This window comes from Paramormyrops kingsleyae, chromosome 18, assembly GCF_048594095.1.
Source record: "Paramormyrops kingsleyae isolate MSU_618 chromosome 18, PKINGS_0.4, whole genome shotgun sequence".
In the NCBI taxonomy this organism is placed as follows: domain Eukaryota; kingdom Metazoa; phylum Chordata; class Actinopteri; order Osteoglossiformes; family Mormyridae; genus Paramormyrops; species Paramormyrops kingsleyae.
The window spans coordinates 7,718,939-7,737,963 of record NC_132814.1 but is presented as its reverse complement, the minus strand read 5'-3'; the positions used below and the strand labels follow the sequence as shown (position 1 = coordinate 7,737,963).

General features: G+C 50.7%; 1 protein-coding gene across 8 annotated transcripts in view; it reads left to right on the top strand.

The window, feature by feature from the left end:
- cux1a (cut-like homeobox 1a) overlaps positions 1-19,025 on the top strand; it is a 128,261-nt gene that overhangs the window by 52,902 nt on the left and 56,334 nt on the right. For all 8 annotated transcript variants that reach the window (XM_023819420.2, XM_072702362.1, XM_023819416.2 and 5 more), the window contains 4 exons: positions 4,408-4,455; positions 12,969-13,047; positions 16,572-16,709; positions 18,029-18,152. In XM_023819420.2, coding sequence (XP_023675188.1) covers positions 4,408-4,455; positions 12,969-13,047; positions 16,572-16,709; positions 18,029-18,152 — 389 coding nt within the window. The remainder of the gene's footprint in view (positions 1-4,407; positions 4,456-12,968; positions 13,048-16,571; positions 16,710-18,028; positions 18,153-19,025) is intronic.

Below are 19,025 nucleotides of genomic sequence, written 5' to 3'. Positions count from 1 at the left end.
TTAGCCAGAGGCTCCAGTGGCGGAGCAGCTTGACAAGACGCTGACACGCGGTGGTATTTTTAGAGCCTCGGCGGTCCGAGCCGGCTCTGGCGACCTGAGTCGGGGTGTAAAGCGAAGCAGCCCCCCCATCGCTGATGTCTTCTCCCATTCATCGTGGCTGCACACACCCCCCACCCCTCCGTATTGAGGTGCTCACTGTCCTTACCCTGGAACAATATACTTTATGGCTGATCTCTGTTTGGTCCGATCCATTTGTACTGGCACCACCCATCCCCTTCAGTGACCCTCAGCTGTTGGCAGCAGGATTGGGGAAAGATGTCACTCATTTACAGTAATCTGTGCTGTGACGTATGGATGTGATGGCTGTACTCAGGGCAAAAATACCCTATTCTTTCAGCGTCCCGCTGTTCTTGTGTGCGACAGTCAGGATGCAGCTAAAAACGCTGTTTTTAGAATGATCGCACTGCCCAGAAAAGTCCAGTCATTTGACATCTGTGTTGTTTTTCCGACTTTCCTTCAATGACCCAAAGTCCCAAATTAAGTCTGGTTTAATGATTGTGTTCCCCCAAGTTTGGATGGTTTGGAGCTGATATTTTGGTCTGTCTGGGTCTCGTCTCTGCATTAAGTAAATGCAGCATTAAAGCTTTTTTTTTTATTATTATTTTTACAAGTCCGGTTTCAGCCCAACACTGTTTCCTCTGACTGCTGCCCACTTAAGTGTTAGTTACCTTGACAATGAGAGCAAAAACAGGAAATGTAACAGTGTAAACAAATTTTTTCACTGATGGTCAGTTTGCCCGTAACTAAGTGTAAGTTCTGAGAAATGCCATGCAGTGCTCTAGAAACCTTGGTTTGTGTTTTGAAGGTATTCGGTGTTCATAGTGTGCCTTTGTGAAAGGACAGTGCGACCATTTTAAAGCCCCAGGGGGCTGAAAGTGACCTGGGCCGCCCTACAGATTTAGCTCCTGCTTATTATAAATCTGAAGCTCTGCGTGCTTCTTCAGTTAGTTTGTCCCCTGATGTTAATTTGGGACAGTGCATTTGCTTAGGTGTGGCCCTGTTACGCTGCTGTGTATCGGTCGGGGGGGTTGATCGAAAAGTCGCCCCCTGCTTTGGTTAGCTTGCTTATTCAGGCATTCAGAGATGCAAGTTTTGAGCTTTTGTAGTGAATGGCAAAAGAAATGGGGCTTTGCTTCCTGCTTTAGAAAGTCTCTTACATCAGGTAATGCTCTCTGTATTAGAGCAGTCAGTCAGTCAGTCACTGGGTGGCACTGAAGTCTCGCACCTTTGAATCCTGTTCCCCAGTGCTTGGTGTCTGGGGTTTCTACGTTACGCCCATTTGTCGTGGTTCCCTCTGGGTGCACCTTTCTCTCTGGCCTCTGTAGCTGTCCACAGAGCTGCATAGTGCTGGCCTCGGCCAGTGTGGCCATTAGACCGTTTCTGTGCTTTGTGGAAATGCCAATAAAAAGGCTTCTTGCCTAAGTATACGAGGGTGGGGTGGCTTCCTGGTTGAAAAAGCAGAAGACATCACATAAAAAGCACGCCATACTTCGGATGCGTCGCAGGGCAGCCTGCCCCAGCTCTGAATGAATATTTAAATGTGCTCAGTCTTTCCAAACATACCATCTATTAAAGATGCATTCGATGGCGCACAGTGCAAACCATGATTAGGAGTCCAGTTGGGCAGTCAGGAGAGGGTGTGTTCTGGATGCCTTCTTTTTTTTTCCACTCCCTCCCCCCATTTTTGTACTCCTGATGCTTTGTTAAGGGAGTCGGGCCCCTGCCAGTTGTCTTTACCTCCCTCTTTCAGCCTCAACAGGACGCAGTGCAGTTTTCCCCCCTCTTTTCTGTTTATTATAAGAAATTCACAGCATGACTCATGTTTTCCTGTCTTCTTGCTGATGTGTCAGCCCCCCCCCCCCGAGTGCCTATGCTCGTGGCCGGTCGATGGGAGGGCAGGGGTTAGCCCCTCAGACAGCGGGTGACTTCTGCAGAGTCACACCGCTCCCAGTGTGAGTCTCAGCCCAAGGGGCCGCTGAGCCACGACCCGGTTGCTGTGAGACCCCATCCCCCCCCCCACCCTCAGCCTCGCATGCCGGCGGGATGGCTCTTCCCAGCATCGGCTCGTTTAGGGGGTCGACTGCAGCCTGCCGCTTGGCGTTTAGGAATGGCGTGAGTCGGATGGCAGCACCTATTAGTTAAGCTGAGTGAATTTGCTGTAAGGTGAACGCGGCGGCGCCTCTCTTGGCGGACTGTCTACAGCGTCTCAGTCACGGAGCTGACAGTCATACAGAAACACCCACCACCGGCCTCCAGGAATAAGGGGATGAATCACTTTAGCGGGGGAAGGCCTTCCGTGTCTTAGGAATGGGACGCATCGGACCATATACTGCTGGCTATAAATCAAATAAGTGATAATGGGGTTTGAGGCGCACGCATCCTTTTAATCCCCCTCCCTGTCCCGCTGCTCTGCTCTTAGAGAGGGGCGCTCTTTGATTGTGGAAAACTGGTCTTGAAAGGGAACCTGCAGGCAAAACCACCCCAGAGTTCTGGGCTCCTTTCCAGTGTGTGTAGCTCCCCAGCGGGTTGTGTGGGGGGGGGGAGGACTGCTGTTTACGCCTCCGCGGAGCTGTTTGTTTACCGGCCTGCCGGTCTGTTTGCGTGGCCGGTCGTCACCGCCGTCCACCGGGCCTGTCTCCCAGCCGACCGTCTGCTGTGAACCCACGCAAGCACGCGCACACACACACACACACACACACACACACATGCAGGCCACGCACTGCGAGAGCTTCCATTCAGGCTGCCTGCTTCAAACGGGACCTTCCCTGCTCCGCTGTTCAGGAATTCGCTCTTTAATTTTGCATAATTAATTCCCCTGGCTGCAAATAGGAAACGATCGCCGCGTAATTGCTTTCTTGGACGACAGTCTGGTGTAATCGCGTTTACGGGACGAGCGTCCCCGTTAGAGCCTGGAAGTCTGTGAGCGTCGCTGGCCGAGGCCGTCGGCACTGTGCTGGAAAGCAGATGTTGAGAGATGTTTCCTCTGCGTCACGTGCGGTCTCTGGTTTAGCGCTTACATAAATGTCGTCTGTACGGTAGCTGCTCGCCGTGCGGGGAGGGGAGGGGAGGCAGTGGGGCTCCAGCTGCACTCCAGAGCCCCTTCGTGAGGCGCCCCCCCCCCCTCCTCTACTGGGGGGGTGTGCAGTGGCTTTGAGAGCTCTCGGCCTTTGACACGGTCGCCCTGGCCTTTCGGTTCAAGCCAAATCGTGTGCCATGTCAGTCCGCAATCACTCGTCTCACCGGATACAAGCTACTAGTGTCACCGCCACGGTCCCTTTATCCACACGCCTCAGTGTCTTGAGGAGCCAAGCTCCGATAATGATCGCATGGCATTTCGCATTATTAGTGACTGTACAGCAGTACCGGCCACATGGGCATTAATGTGAAGGCGCTCTATGTCTGCAACTTAAGTTCTTTCATAGCCCCGTTTAATGTCATTTCCGATAAAACATGCCACTTCTGTTAAAGCAGGAGGCACGCCTAAGTCATAGCGGCATAATCAGATCTGCTTTAATAGGAGCAAACTGAGAATCACAAAGATCGCACAAGGGGAAGTTCATTATTGGTGAAGAGGCTTCTGAATACAGTGGATTGCCTGCATAAAAGCGCACTTGTATATGCCTTATTTTGTGTTTTCTTTTTTTGTGTTTTTTTTTTTTCTTCTTTCAAGAAAACGTCCCCTGAACCGGACCTTGAGGAAATGGAAATTTAATCCCATCCTTTTCCAATAGTGCGTAAAGCCTTTCAAAATAGTCCTTTGCTCTGCCCAAATGTTTCCACTTGATTCTCTTTTCCTGCGGTGGGACAAACAGCCTCTTTTCTGCTCCTTCTATTTTTGTACGAGTCATAATGTAATCACAGCCATCTGAGTCACGCAGCAGACAGCGGGATGTGATATGTCGGCAGGTCCTCGCGTGTTCCTGAATCCCCCCGACTCGTGGCCCGTGCTCCGCCCCCCTCCACCTGTGCTCCGCCCCCCTCCACCTGTGCCCCGCCCCCTCCACCTGTGCTCCGCCCCCCTCCACCTGTGCTCCACCCGCTCGGTGATGCCGCTGGACGTTAGCCTATGCAAACATTCTGAGGGGTTTCACCAGCCTCATTCATGCGTCATAAACGTGATTATTTATGTGTCAGATTGGGGGAAGAAGCTGTTTCACTATTCAGGGGCCCTGATTATGGTAATGGAGCATGTGCTCTGAGCTTGAACGGAGTTCATGGGCCGTGTCAGGGGTTCAAAGTGAATGATGCCCACCGGACACACCCCTCTGTCATTGGGCATCAACTGTTTCATTCTATTTGGTATTTTTTGCAATGAATTGACAAACATTCCTTTTTTTTGTCACACAGGATCTGCGCAAGCAGGTAGCTCCACTGCTGAAGGGCTTCCAGGCTGAGGTGAGTGTGCTTGCCCGTCGGAGGGTATGTGCGTGTGCGACCGTCGTTATCCGTAAGTTATCTGTCACCGATGACCATTGACTCGCTGCTCTCCATTATGCCCTGTGAAGCAGCTAGAAAGAACCTGCTTTCAAATACTGGTGTGAGCATATCTGTTGGTCTGAACCCCCCTCCTTCCTGTTGACTAGGTAAACTGGTCTTCTGGTTTGGCCCTGCTACTGGGGACGGGAGTGGTCACTACTATTTGCATCACAGCTATGAAGGCTCTAACTTCAGCCACATTTAAATAACGTCCCTTAAAAGCGCTTCAGCTGAATGTGACACTGAAGCTTGTTCTATGGGTTTGATTTGTTTATATAGTCCTACTCTTAACCTGTATTCCTCTCATTCGTTTTATTAGTATACTGAGGCTGTATGAATTATGGCAATTTATGGACTCGGCTTTGTGATCCGCTGCTACAGCAGACAGTGTGGTTTTATAGTCACTTCTTTACCCTCGACTTTGGTGAATCGGTCAGTCCGGTGGGCGCTCGGGTGTCGGGTGCGGATGGACATGCTGACGGTGTAGAAGTGAAGCCACCGACCGATTGACATGGCTGTACCAGCTAACCGAAGGCCACGTGGGCTCCACACTCCGTGCGCCGTTCGTCCAGGTGGTGGGTGTCTGTCTGCCTGTGCACTATGCCTTTTTTGAATGGCCACATGGACAAAATGGTGCCTGAAGATGTATGAGACGGGGCTGAGGCAAGGCTGCAGTAGCCCGTCTCTTTATGTTGAAGGACAAGTCCGTTACTCAGGCTTGCTTGTGATGTATGATGAATTTGAACCCCCACCCCCACCGCAACTCTTCAAGTGAAGTGACATCTATAAAACTGTGTTGCTGTGATTTGTAAAGGCAAGTGCATAATGAGCATCGCTGATTGCAATTTAGCCTGTCCTCATGCATACTGCACACTTAATTTGCCATTGATGAGAGGAAGGACGGGACCATTTAAAGCGCTGGCAGGTCTCTGAATCATCTGATAACAACGTAAACACGTGTCGCCCGGTTCCCCTCGCGATGGACCCGGTCTGGGCTGAGGCTGCATGGTCTGTGACCCCCCCGCCCCTCCATCCTGTGGCCTCTCAGGTGTTCTCTGCTCCGAGAGCTGAGAGATCTGATAAGGTTTTTCGATTATTTCTCCTTCAGGAGAGTATTTCCCATTATAGGGGCTCTTATCTGACTCCCAGCTCACTCTCCGCTCCTGGGTCCGGGGTCACGGCGGTGCCCTTCACGCACTGCTGGCTGTCGTCACTGGAGATCTCAGCGGGGCAGTGAAGGAAGAAGACGTGATGGTGACGTGGATCCTAGTTATGGCTAGGAAACAAATGTGGGAGCACGGCAGAAACATGGCTGCAGGAAGAAATGCGACCTTTGAACTCAGGGTCACCGTGGTTAGGTGACTGTCATGTGACACATCACTTTATCTAGGTGCCTCTCAAATGGAGTCGGACAGCGGTGGCTGAGTCAGTTGGCTGCTACATTTAGTAGCACTGCAGCTACTGCTGCTTTTTTCTGGCTTTTTTTCTGCAATGTGTCTAGTTGACACCCCGTGCCCGGATTCCCCCCACTGCGTGCAGTGACCGCTCGCCTAGACTGTGCTGTTATTTCTCACTCTGGTGCCCCGTCCTGCTAGTGCTGTCATCCGTGGGACTCCACCCCCCCACATCAGGTTTTCTGCTGCATCATCAAGTGCTGCACTTTCCTGCCCGCTTTTTACAGCTTTGCTTTTGATAGAAGGCAGCCTCTGTTTTCGCATCTAAATTTAGACAGAAAACTTGAACCGTTATGCGAAAAAAAAAAAAATTGCTTTCACAACACTTGTCTGTGTTGAGACCACAGTGTACAGTGCCTTTCAGTCTTTGCCCGCTGGTTATCCCCGGCCTCATCCTGTTACTGTGGCCCCCATAGCTCTGAGGACCAGGTCTTTGCCATTAATAATGGCCTTCAGTGGGTGAAGCATTTGCCAGTATTATTTTAGCAGACATTAAATAGGGAACAGAAAGCTGCTGTTTGTTCGTGAGTCAATAATTGGTCAGTTGCTGTTATCAGCCAGACCTGCCATGCCATGGCTATAAATATAGAGTTCTGGGCAGGAAATCCCTAATCAGAAAACCAGCGCAGATGGGATTTAATAAAAGAAAGAGAAAATAATGCTCTCTTTAGAGCCTGAAACCCCCTAAAAATAACCCGTTTGTCCCACAAATCGCATGTTTGCACGCAAGCGTCATATTCCAGGTTTTCTCAAAGCGCTTTAGTGATCTGGATAGACCTGGATAGCTCTCCACAAAGAAAATCACATTCCAAATAAGCCCCGTGTTCCCACCATGCGCACAGAACAAGAGTCGAAGACAAGAGGAATCACAGAACCTCCAGATTCTGACCTAAAGAGAGCTTTGCTTTGAGTATTGCTCTCATTGATAGATGGATGTTGCGTAGGATTCTCTCAGAGACTTGCAGTGATGTTAAAAGAGGTACAGAACATATTGCTGCTTTTTATTTGGGAGGAGCTGCACTGCTGTGGTTGATCAGGCATCCAGAAACACTGCATCACCACCGTCCTCCTGCCCACCAGTTCATCATCATTTGCAGATTTGAAAGTCATTTTGCCTTAAGCACTTCCTCCTCACAAATAAGATAGGTAGGCGTTGAGTCCTACCAATCAGTAACTATTTGTAGAGTGTAGGTAAGGAGTTTGAAGTCCATTACTGGGGGGCAGGTTTAGCCACCTGGATGCTCTTTCAGAATCCTCTGTGGTCTCCCACTGTTTGATTATTATACCTCTGGGGGCAGAAAAATAATCTTACTGCCATTCTCAGCCACCCGACTGGGACTAATAGCCCTGCAGCACACTAGCGGTTCCTGCGCCCTATACTCTGTGTTCTCAAGTTATCTGCTCTTTGTTCTGAGGTGACTGCCATGTTTAAATAACTTCACCCTTAAATCTAAATTTTGTTTTATGAATGTAGATGCCAACTGGATGCTAGAATTAGCCTCAGTCCTTTGGCACATTGGGGGGGGGGGGGGGGTTGCATTTTAATCTTTGATATGCCTAGGTAAGATGTAGGCTAATTGTCATAATTCTGCAACTGTTTGGCAAAGTGTTATATAGAGAACTGGACTGAGACAGAGATCCTGCAGTCCGGAATGCAGACGCGCGTCACATCGGCCTGCTCCCCTGGAAAGCCGGGAACAGGAAGTGAGGTTCTTCCCTTCTGCCGGTTCACCGTCATGGTCGCTGAGACACGAGTGGCCCTTCAGCGGCTTTAAGGGTCAGGAGATGGGCCGAGCGCCCGGGAGCTGGGGTGGAGGGAATGAGCTGGCGCTTCTTTTCCTGTCAGGAAATGAGCACACAATGGGGAGCGGGAGCACAGCATGTGGGGCACAGGCCTGAGTGTCACGGAGGTGCGCCCCCTGGTGGCTGGGGGTGGCTTTAGCATTGGAGTTCTTCAGGGACCTTGTGTGATCCACACATCTGCTTTTTGCTTTGACTGACACTGACTTATTTTTTTGCTCTCCATCTAGTCTCGTGTTTGTCCTCTGAAGTCCTGCTTGATGTGTGGCCAATCTGGGCAGCCGACTCCCTGCCTGCTTCTGTTCAGTTCTGTCAGCAGGGCCTTTAAAGGCCAGCTGATATCAAGTCAAATTTGTACGTAGAAAGGCGGCGTACAGGGCACTGCGAGGGCCACACAGAACGTCGGATGACTAGCAAATTAAATTAAGATGCTAATGAATGCTAAGAGGGCTTAGGGGCTGCTGACATTTTTTTTCCTTCTCAAAAACAAGAAAATAAGAGTAGACAGGAAGGACTTCCAGGTTAACCGCTCTGGCAAACACACATGGAGTGGGAAAGGGGCTCGGAGAAACTCGCGGCTCGGTGTAGACCCCCCCGATGGTCCTCGTCTGCTGTGCCTGCAGCTGCAAGGGGCGAGGCCACAGCTCAGAGGCGCCAACCTGGAGTACAGCTCCATCCCCTTCTAGCATCCAGGTGATAACATCTAGCCTGTAAATAATGCATATTATTTGCTAATTAAATCCATGCCAGCCACAAGCAGACCCCTAACTGCTATTTGCACATTTGCTGGTGGTGGACCCAGTGATCAATATGCACTAGTGGGTAATCACACTAACAGCGATGCTGGACAGACTTTCTATTTATTTAGCACATGCTTTTTCCCCCAAAGTGTCATGCAATTGAGGAAGCAGGGTCAGATAGTAGCTGGGTATTGGGCCTTTGAGCATTGAAATCTCTTTGCTGGCCTCGGGATCGGATCTGGCAAACTTCAGATCACAGGTGTAGAGTCCTAACGTGCAGAGCCATGTGTGACGCATGGGAGGCCCCCCTGCCGCTGAGGCACCTCCGTCTGCAGCCTGGCCGGTGCGCCAGGACCCTGCATCTCCGTAACCTGCTGACAGTAACCTGCTGGAGCAGTTCACCACCGCCATCATCCATCTGATAACCCTCACAGCTCAGTTAAGGAGCACCTTCATCTCCGGCACAAAACACAGGTTGATCTTAATCCTAATTGAACCATGGGACTGTGGAGCATTAGGAAGATGGGGTATTAATACCTTCCGTTAGCGGAGCCCCTCTGGGGATCAGTGCAGTCGGGGCCCAAGGCTTCCCTCTGAGGAGTGCAGAGGGCTTCCTAATGCAGGGGGCCTGGTGTGTCTCATCCCGCGAATGTAAATACATCCCGCGAGGCCATTTCCTGATGTCAGGAACCGTAAACATCTCCCTGCACCTCGCCGCTCTCGTCCCGTTTCAGCTGCCGGTCTCCCGGCAGCCACTGCGGGGGGGGGGGGGGGGGGGCTTTCCTGGCACTGGCTATTATTTCCTGCTGTAATTCCCCCCCTCTTCCATGCCCCCATCCACCATGAACTCTGCATCCCTGGATCGGTTATCCCTCAGATTAAACCCTGATCTGCAATTATAGAGTTAAGTGAGGTCCTGCCTGTGTCAGGACAGACTGTCCCCCTTCTCCCCCATCCCTCGCTACCGCTTGGGTAGTAACTGCTCCTATTTTAAGGCACACTCGCTGCACGCGCGGATGCCACCTTACGTCAGCGCTGCCCGCACGTCCCTGGGCGCCAGGTGCCAGCTGAAACCTGAATATGGCCACACCCCACTTTCGCAGCAAGCCGGAAGGTCGTTTGCATAATCTGACAGGCGGCCGCGTCGCTTCGCTCGCCTTCACTAGACATAAATCACCCAATAACCCATTTCCCCCCTCCCCCCCCCCCCCGAATCGATATTTCTGGCCAAGTAGGGTATGGCTTTAATTGTTCCATCTGTGAGAGAGTACTTGGCCTCGCCTGCCTCATCCAGATGTTTTCCATTGTAAAAAAAAAAAAAAACATCTGAAAAAGATTTAATTTCTTTCCCTTAAGAAGGAAAATTGACTCGTGCATATAGCCTATATACAGTGGCAACTGCCCTGTTTCATAAATCAGGTCTCGCTGTGCTTGTGCTGACAATTTGTAAGTAGAGATTTTAATATTTTTGTTTTTGGATTTTTATTTTCCCTGTTTGTTCTGCTGTCAGCATCAAGCAAATAACGGAAACAACTTCTAGTTGTGGTTTTCAGCCTCGGTTTGTGGGAACCCCACGTCATATTTCACTGTGACTTAGTTATCGATTGGTCAGTATAAATGCTTTTTGGGTCATTTACCCACAATAGCCACGAGTCGTGTGTGTGGGTTTTTTTTTTTTTTTTTTTTTTTTTTTTTTTTTTTTTTTTTTTTGAATGTGCAACTTATCTTTTATACAAAAAATAATTAGAAATCCTTGCTCCAGATTACTATTCGGTTAATTTCAGTAGTTTAATTAAAACGAACAAGATTAAATACAAGGTTTCTGGGATTAAGATGCGACGTACTGAATTTAACACAACAGTGTAAAATTACTACTGTTTAAAATCATTGGGACCATCTAATCTGACAGCAAAGTATCGTTATTGCAGACATATTCCCCACTCAGAACAGGGTTCGGCATATTAACCATCAAACCGGCCTGGTGTTTTTACCTCCCTGCTCGTGTGTTCCGGCTGCATCCTGATTTTGTTGGTTTATTGTTGACTCAGCACCGTTTAATGCAGCTAAGCAAACACTGCCCCCCATGGGTAGGATTTGAAAATGAAACGGGGGTTTTAAGGCTAATTAGCATTGCGGGAGCCTTTTCAGCTGTGGGTGTAATATGTATGGCACTGATCAGCAGCTTCGGAGAGCAGCAGTGTGACCCGCTGAGTTGGCTCTGTCCTGGGCAGCTGACTGAGCCCCTACTGCCCCCTGGAGCCCGCTGCCATTAATCGGGTCCGCACCCTCCCCTTCCTGCATGCCGTGACCCACTTTGCTGCTCCCTCGCCTCATCTGTCAGCCCGTCTGACGGCTGGCAGTGGCCGCCACTGTCTCGGGTGTCCGGTCCAGGCGGGTGGTGTCCGGTCCGGGACGGTGACCCGAGTGAACAATTCACACCGCGGAACTGCGAGTTTGCTGATGGTACCGGTGTCGCCATGACAACCCTAGTCCCATCTCAGACAAACGGGGAAGCCCAGCCGTCCTCTGGTTTGCTGTTTTCAATCAACCGGCTGCTTAAATTTCACGCAGTAGCAGATTCTCAGAAGCCATGGGCGTGTGTGCTGTAGATTTTTTCCAGACGGAATGAAAAAAACTGCCAGTTTGGGGAGAAGCTGAGTGTTATTGTCTGAAAAGGCAGTTAAATCACGTCTGTAGTCATGCTAATCACCGGTCAGAAATAGTTACCATACATATGATAGTCTCTCTATTATTATGCCTGATAGTGATGGGATTTAGTAATCGGGCAGAAGATCGGCTCGCAGGAAACGGGTTACTGACATCGAGATTGATCCAGGCGACTGGGTCACCTAACTGGCTTCGGCTGACATGTGGGTGCCCCTCATGGATGTTTCTGGAAGCTGGATGTGCAGGTTCCACCAGTCGTCTTTCTGGGAGCTTGGAAACTGCATACCGCGAAGTGCAAGGCAGAGGCGAAAGAGAACAGAAATACTAAAAGTGTTAAATCTATAAATAGTTTTATTTCTTAATGATGTTAAGATGAGGCATCATCCCAACATTCGTGGTCATGGAGGCACTCTCCGCATGGGGCAGATGTGCAGCCTGACAGCCCAGAACCCCCCCCCTCCCCCCGTCCAGGGGTGTCCCACTGCTTGCTGGGTGCGGCAGAGGGGCTGAGAGAGCATGCGTCCCAAAGCTCTGTCACCGCAGCCCAGTCTGCAGACTGTAGGGCAGCGTCTGCTGAAAGCATCACGCCTATATTAATATTAGGATGTTCCTCTGTTTTTAGGTGGGCCGGCTGTTATGGAAGCTGAAATCAAGAGGCTGTTAAAGCTGCTCTGCTCTTTAGAGGTTGGCTGATGCTTTAAGCACATCGGTCGCTGTCGAAACAGCTGAGCAGGCTTTTGTAAGCAGCAGGAACAGGTCCAGGGTAAAATGGGAGGTGGACGGGCCCTCGCTAAATGGTGGGAGGGGTGATCATCTGGTTGGACCTTGGCTGCAGCTGTGTGTGTGCGTGTGTGCGCGCGAGTGCGTGTGTGTGTGTGTGTGCGCGCGTGAGTGTGCGCATGTTACAGGGACACACACCCAGAATTTCATCAAATCCCATTTCATGTATTTTGCCACAGTTGCAGCTGTATTAGAAGGTGATGACAGCAGAAATTAGACAATGAAACGCACAGTTAATGAAGGACACTACGTGGCTGCAGGCACTACGTCCTTGACAATCTTGCCCGCTTTGAGTTTCATGGACCCATTGGCACATATTGCCAATAAAAGGTAATTTTGTAAGGTGTAGGGTACTGGTGCAATGGAAGACAGAATGTCCTCATTTGTTAGCAGTGTATTTGACAAACATTCCTTTCATGTTGTCTGTGTCATTCTTATTCAGTCTTTAGCGTGTCTTCAGCACATAGATCGGTGTGGGTAGGTTTGCCCTGTACCGTGACACTTTGGAACCTCCTTTCATATTTTCATATGTAAATCAATAAAACTAAAATTAATCTTTATTATTGCTTCCAGATATAACCTGTCACACTCAATTAATAAACATCAGGTGGTTTTTATTTTAACATATGCTTAATTTGATTAATTAGCATTCAATTTCAAGTGATCTATTTTCGGTGTTCAATTAATGTAGCGCCTTGGTTGTGATCCAGCAGAGGTAACAGATTTGGTTTTCACTTTTGGAGTGCGGTGGCTAAAAGTATCCTTTTACTATTTGCTATCCAGATGTCAGGAGGAGGTAAGGAGGTGTACATACACACGGTTGTCCGGAGAGCACTTCGTCCCAACTGCCTCTGAGCACCTCACTGTTTGTGGAATCGCTTATGTGGACTGTCAACGCGGATCTGAGTGTGACAGCGGTTCAGATGTGCTGGTGAAAATGGCACAGGAGGAGAAAACTGAGCGGCACGTCTCCCTCTGCTCTGTCTTTCAGATCGACGCCTTGAGTAAGAGGAGTAAAGAGTCTGAAGCTGCCTTCTTGAACGTCTATAAACGATTAATCGACGCCCCAGGTAAGCCCCAGCCTGGATCTTTGGGCCCCCGAGTTCCAGCAGAATCTGCTTACTGATACTTCTTTCAACTGTTGGGACTCGTTTCCCGAAGTCTGTTGCGGTTTGCGGTGACCGTGGCGGGAGGGAGGTAGTGGAAGAGCCGTTTTTGTGGTGGCTTAGCGTGGACTGAGACAGATAGCGGTGGCCCTGCAGGCCTGCTTGAGCACAGCAGCACGGAGGGCCCCTTAGATGCATCACTGGATAAGGTGCTTCACATAGTCTCTCCCCACCATTGCCGAACCCACGACGGGCGCTGGTCCGGCCAGAGTGAGCGAGAGGCACCTGGGCTCCCGTGTGTGTGTGTGTGTGTGTGTGTGTGGTAGAAAGGGCCATGATCCATAATCTTGTTTGTGTGACGCTCGTGCTTCTGCCAGTCTGGAAATGTCTGCGCATGTTTATCCGTTTAATCTGCTGCCTGTGTTTTCCTATCTGACTACCTATATCTGTCTCTGGGTGTGATGGTTGCGTGACTTATCTTTAAATAGGTGCTTGTGTGTCTGTGTGCCTGCTTCAGAGCGCCTGCTGTCTCGGCTGCTTTCCGGCTGCCTTCCCAGTGGCCCTGAGCTGCAGTGACTTGCTCCAGGTCCCTCTGCTCCTCATAGGTGTCAAACGCAGTATCCCCTTCCTCACACTCTGCTCTCAGCCCCTCCACCTTCATCTTTGTGTGCTGCTTCCGCCTGCTGCCTGCGTTCTGGCATTGGCGCAGGGTCATGCCCTCCACTCCCTGCTCACTCGGTAAAGGAGCATTGCTCTTTGATCCCTCCTGTGTCACGGTCATTCAGTCTGACTCCTCTTGGCCTGACATTCCTGCCCATGCCGGAACCAGAGCTTGCCTTGGCCGTGCCGGGTGATTTGGTGGAGTTCGGTCAGTGTCTCCGGCTGTGATGAGCTGGCGGCCTCCACACACTGCCGGGACTCTGTCTGGGGGCACAGAGCCTGTCAGAGTGAACCAGGGAGCGATGCTGTCTCATCTTGGTACTGCAGAATTCACTCGGGCATTTTGTGTCCAGCCATATGGAGCTGGACCCTCACGATTTCCTGTCATGCTGTGTTTACGTGACTAAAAAGAGCATCCACGGTCGGCAAGGCTCATCACACACACCCACACACACACACACACCCAGCCAGTGCTTGTGGGAACTGCCAAACTGCCTCCTTTTGATGCAACAAATGAATCCTCTTCCTGCCACTCCTGACAGAACGCAAAGGTGATAAAAAGGGGAATGTTTGGGATCCTCTGCTTCTGTATTTCAAAAAATGGGAAAAACTCTTAAAATATACCCGGCTTAAAACTCTTAAAATACACCTTTCACATAGATGGCTGTGGAGGAGAACATCAGCTTGGTCGTTACTGGTAGCCTCTGTCCAAACCTCGGTCCTCCGTCTGCGATGTACATGCGCATCTCCTGATGTTTTTCTGATTAGCTCTTCGTTACCAAGGAACTCTGCCCCATGTCGGTCTTTTAAATATTAATTTTACTGCTGCTGTTTGGTTTCTTGGGGGTAACCCTGTTTGCATGGACATGGCAACAAAATGAGCTAAATCAGGCTGAATTTCACCTGAATGCTGGAACTCTGGTTATGTTTTGGCATCTGCTTCTTGGTCAACTTTTACAGCCCTTTGACTCCAGCTAAGACAAAGGGCAATGTGAGGCTACCGTGACCCCAATCCACCATTATGGCTGATTTTATCTTCGTCAAACTCAGCCTGTAGGGCCGTGTCATCATCACTGCTGCTACACCCCCCCACCCCCCGATTCCTTCATGCCCTTCTTCCCCCTCTCCCCATCCTGACGGGACTCTGGGGGCTAATGTAATCATATGATTACATAATTAACCCAGCTGTCTCGTTAAAGAAAATCAACTGGAATCGGGGCATAATTAGTCATACGGCAGTTAGTGTGCTGATGACGGCTGCTGATGAGATGGCCTGGCATGAGGCTTCAGGGAGGGAGGGGGCCACCCCAACCTCCCCTCCACCTCAGGGGCAGCAGTGAAACGCGGGGGCTGGGTCTGGTCTGGTTTCGGACCTTACGGGGGTGGGGGGTGTCGGATGACATTCATCTACCACTTAGCCAGTGTTATTTATGGGGGAGCCTGTCACAGTCCAATCCAAAAACATCAGTTTGAGTAAAGGGGGGGCTCAGTGTAGTTGGTGTCAGCCTTGGTGGTGTGTGTGTGTGTGTGTGTGTGTGTGTGTGTGTGTGTGTGTGTGTGTGTGTGTGTGTGTGTGTGTGTGTGTGTGTGTGTGTGTGTGTGTGTGTGTGTGTGTGTGTGTGTGTGAGAGAGGGGGGGAGAGAATTTACAATTGTTACATTGTGGAGACCCACTGTCAAAATCTAAAAATGCCAAAAGTCTTTTGTTTGGTTACCTATGGCTAAGGTTAGGGCTGGGTATGGGTTAAGGTCATCATTATTGGATCAGGGTTTTTCATATCAAAATGGAGATTCCCCATAAAGATACGAATACCTTATCTGTCTGTGTGTGTGTTTCAGACATCCTATTTGTGTGTGTATTCCGGAGGATAAAGTCTGCACAATTATAGTAAATCCAACAACCTTGGATGTACCTCTTAGCCAGTAGGTTACCTCACACTTTAGCGTATTCGATGCAGTAATGTTAGGAGACTCACGGAGGTGACGGCCGGTGATGATAGTGTGTGTGAGCGAGTTGTGCAGAGCGAGAGCGCATACACATCCACTTGCCTATCCCTCGTTCACTCGTCACCGCCTGAGCTTCTGCCCGCTTCGCTCCCTCTGCCGTTTCGCTTCAGCAGGGACGTCTAGGCTGGCAGCACCAGGCACTTTTATTTACACCAGCAATTAATCCCCCTGGGATTCAAAAGCCATGCAGGGGCGCCAGGGCCAAAACGGCACCGCATCCATTTGACAAAATAAAAACAGAAAATTGGAAGACTAAATAAATCTTAATCTTGTTTTTACACAGCTATAAAGATTGTTTTCATCACATCTGCCCTTAATGATTAATCTCTGGTGCTATTTTGGGTGCCTTTGCTGGTCCAGGAAACGGCTAGCATGTTTGTCAGAGAGGAGTGTTTACCCGATGGGACCTGACGCACAGCCTCTTCGGTGCAGTTTTCTCTGAGTTCCTATCGTGACGCTTCTAGCGGTTCTGTTTCTGATGAGTTGGTCTTGGTGGAGGTGCAGTTAATATGGCCCCTGTTTTTGATGAGGTTTCCTATGTGCTGCAGCCTTTAAGAGTCAGACTGCCGAAGCGCCGATTGATTCGGGTCGGGGAATGGGGCATCTGCGCTGCTGGGCCTTCTTCCCCTCCCATGGACGGACCTCTGATGGTCCTGTCCAGGCCCTGGCCAGCCGGCCGCTGTGACAGGCCTGGAAAGACTCTGCGTGTCGGCGCGGCTGAGAGGGCCTCGTTTGGCACCGGCAGCAGCTGTCGGCGGGAAGCAGGGTGTCTTGGCAGCAGGGCCGTTTGACACTCGTGCCCTCGCGGTGCCGCCCTTGCAGACCCCGCGCCGGCCCTGGAGGCGAGCCAGCAGCTGCAGCTCAAGGTGCAGAAGATGCATGACGTAGAAACGGAGAACCAGAAGCTGCGGCAGACTCTGGAGGAGTACGACAAAGAGTTTGCCGAGGTCAAGAACTATGGTGAGCTGAGCCGAGCCAGACCTCACTTTGTTAAACAAAGTAAGGGTGCAATGATGAGACATGTGGTGTTCTTAATGTTAATAACTGTAGCCCGTAATTGCTTCAGGACATGGGATGGAAAGGTGGGTCATGCTACAGAACTCGGGCCCACACAAGGCTTTTCAGCCCGAGGACATCATCACATGTGATGGCCAGAAGGGCGTGTGTAAAATGATATGACATGCACGATTTATTACTACACGCGTTTGAGGGAGCATGCCTGTAATTATTCCATCTTTGTAATCATATTTCTTCTTTTTGCTGCCCTTTTGAACATTGGCAAAAAAAAGGCCCCGTCACATGCATTAGATGTCTGCATGCCCCCAGTCATAATATCCTCTGTAGCGGTTCCAGGTCTGCGGCTGCCCCCCCCCCCCCGCCCCCCTCCTTCGGAATTCCCCACTCGTCAAGACCTAATTGAACCTGGTCTGTAGTGGCAATATTTCATTTTGGCATTGATTTTTATTCTCCCCCCCCCTTCCCCCCCCTCCCAGCCAGTTGGACCAAGGATATCCCTCCTCAAAACCGGCGGCATCAACACCCCCAACCCATGATCAATGCCCCCCCACATTCCTCCCAACTGAGGCCATTGATCCCTCACAACCTAAATGTTTAAAGTTCAATTTAACAGTTAAGGGGTAAAAGGTCTCCAAAGGGACTCGTTGCCATTGATTATGTGTCAGGGCTGAAACGCTGGGGTTTAAATCACAGCAGAGAAGGGAATAAGACGCCAGGGAGAGGCGGGGGGAGGGGGGGGCTGAAAGCTCTCAGTCATCGCAGGCGTGGATGTTACCCTCACAGAAACACCGGCTCCCCCTCACACACGCGCTCGATCCATCAGTCTCACACTTTTCTCATTGCACAAAGAAGTATTGTTAAAAGCCACTTTTGAAATGAGGATGAACAGAAATGAATAGGTTGGGGGGGCTGAAACAGGGAAATAGTCTTGAAAGAAAGACTTAACAATTTCAGTCATGTTTTGGACCACGCTGAGGGTGGTTCTGATATCAGGCAAGTTCTCGCCGCAGGACAATGTTTCACTGCTGACTTTGAGGTTTAGCAGCTCCTGTACTGAAACTCGAGAGCTGTTCTGTTGTCAGACTGGTTCAGCTCCCGCACCAGATGTGCGCCTTTGCCAGACACTTACGGGGTCACTTTGGCTGACAGCGGGGCTGAGCGTGTGCGCTTCCTTGGGCGAGCCTCAGCCAGCACCCGCTCCTTCACAGTGTCCTCAGCGGCAGTCTAACTTCCTGCCTCCCATCCCCTCTCCCCCTGGACAGAGGTCACAATCAAGGCGCTTAAGGAGAAGATCCGGGAATATGAGCAGACTCTGAAGAGCAAGGCGGAGGACCTGGCTCAGGAGAAGGAGCAGCAGCTTCACAATGACTATGCAGAGAAGGAGAGGTGAGTGCTACCGCCCCCTGCAGGCCTCTTCCGGGCTCCGTCAGGGACTGTGGTGGGGGGAAGGAGCTGTCGCTCAGGCGGACCCTCTGCTCTGCCGCTTGACGTCTCTGTCCTCTGACCGATGACGCGGGGTCCTCTAATGACAGCCCTCATGTCAGCACGCGGAGGGACCCCGAGGCGTCGGCGTCTGTCAGCCGGCAGCGAGCTGCTCCTTCACGCTGAAGGTCAAGTTACCACTGCGTCGGGGTCGGCAGGGTTCGGTGGGGGGGGGGTCCGTCAGCGCAGGAAAAACGTCCTCTGTCATCACCTTAATGAGGGCTCGTTTTCTCGGGATCTGAGAGGGCGGGAAGAAAACTGGGAGAACCATAGAGCGGATGGGGCCCCTATGAGCTGTGGTCAGCGGGCTGGACCAGAACAGGGCTGCGGAGGCTCGAGGCTCAAGATTTATGTCCCAGCAGCTTCTCTGGGTGCCCACCTTCTCATAACCCCCCAAGCACCCACTATATTTCACTAATGGTACCCCCAGCATCATTGTCGTTCGGTGTGGTCTTTGTGCCGTTACATTAATCAGATGTGCTCTGTCCCCTCATCCCGTCCCCACCATCACTAGCCTGGGGATTTCTCCGCCAGTTTACGGTAATCATGTTTACCTACCCATCGGGGGGGGGGGGGGGGTGTGCACTGACAGACATCTTGATTCCACCCTGGCTGTGTGCGGGTGCTGATGCTCAGACCTCACAGTGACTCTGCAGTAAGGAGTTCTACATTCTCTGCATTTACTTTACTTCATGGTTGGAAAAATACGTAAGTTATTTGTAAATTAGGCCACTAATTGCCTAATTTTGTTTGTCAGTCTTTACAACGGTTATGACA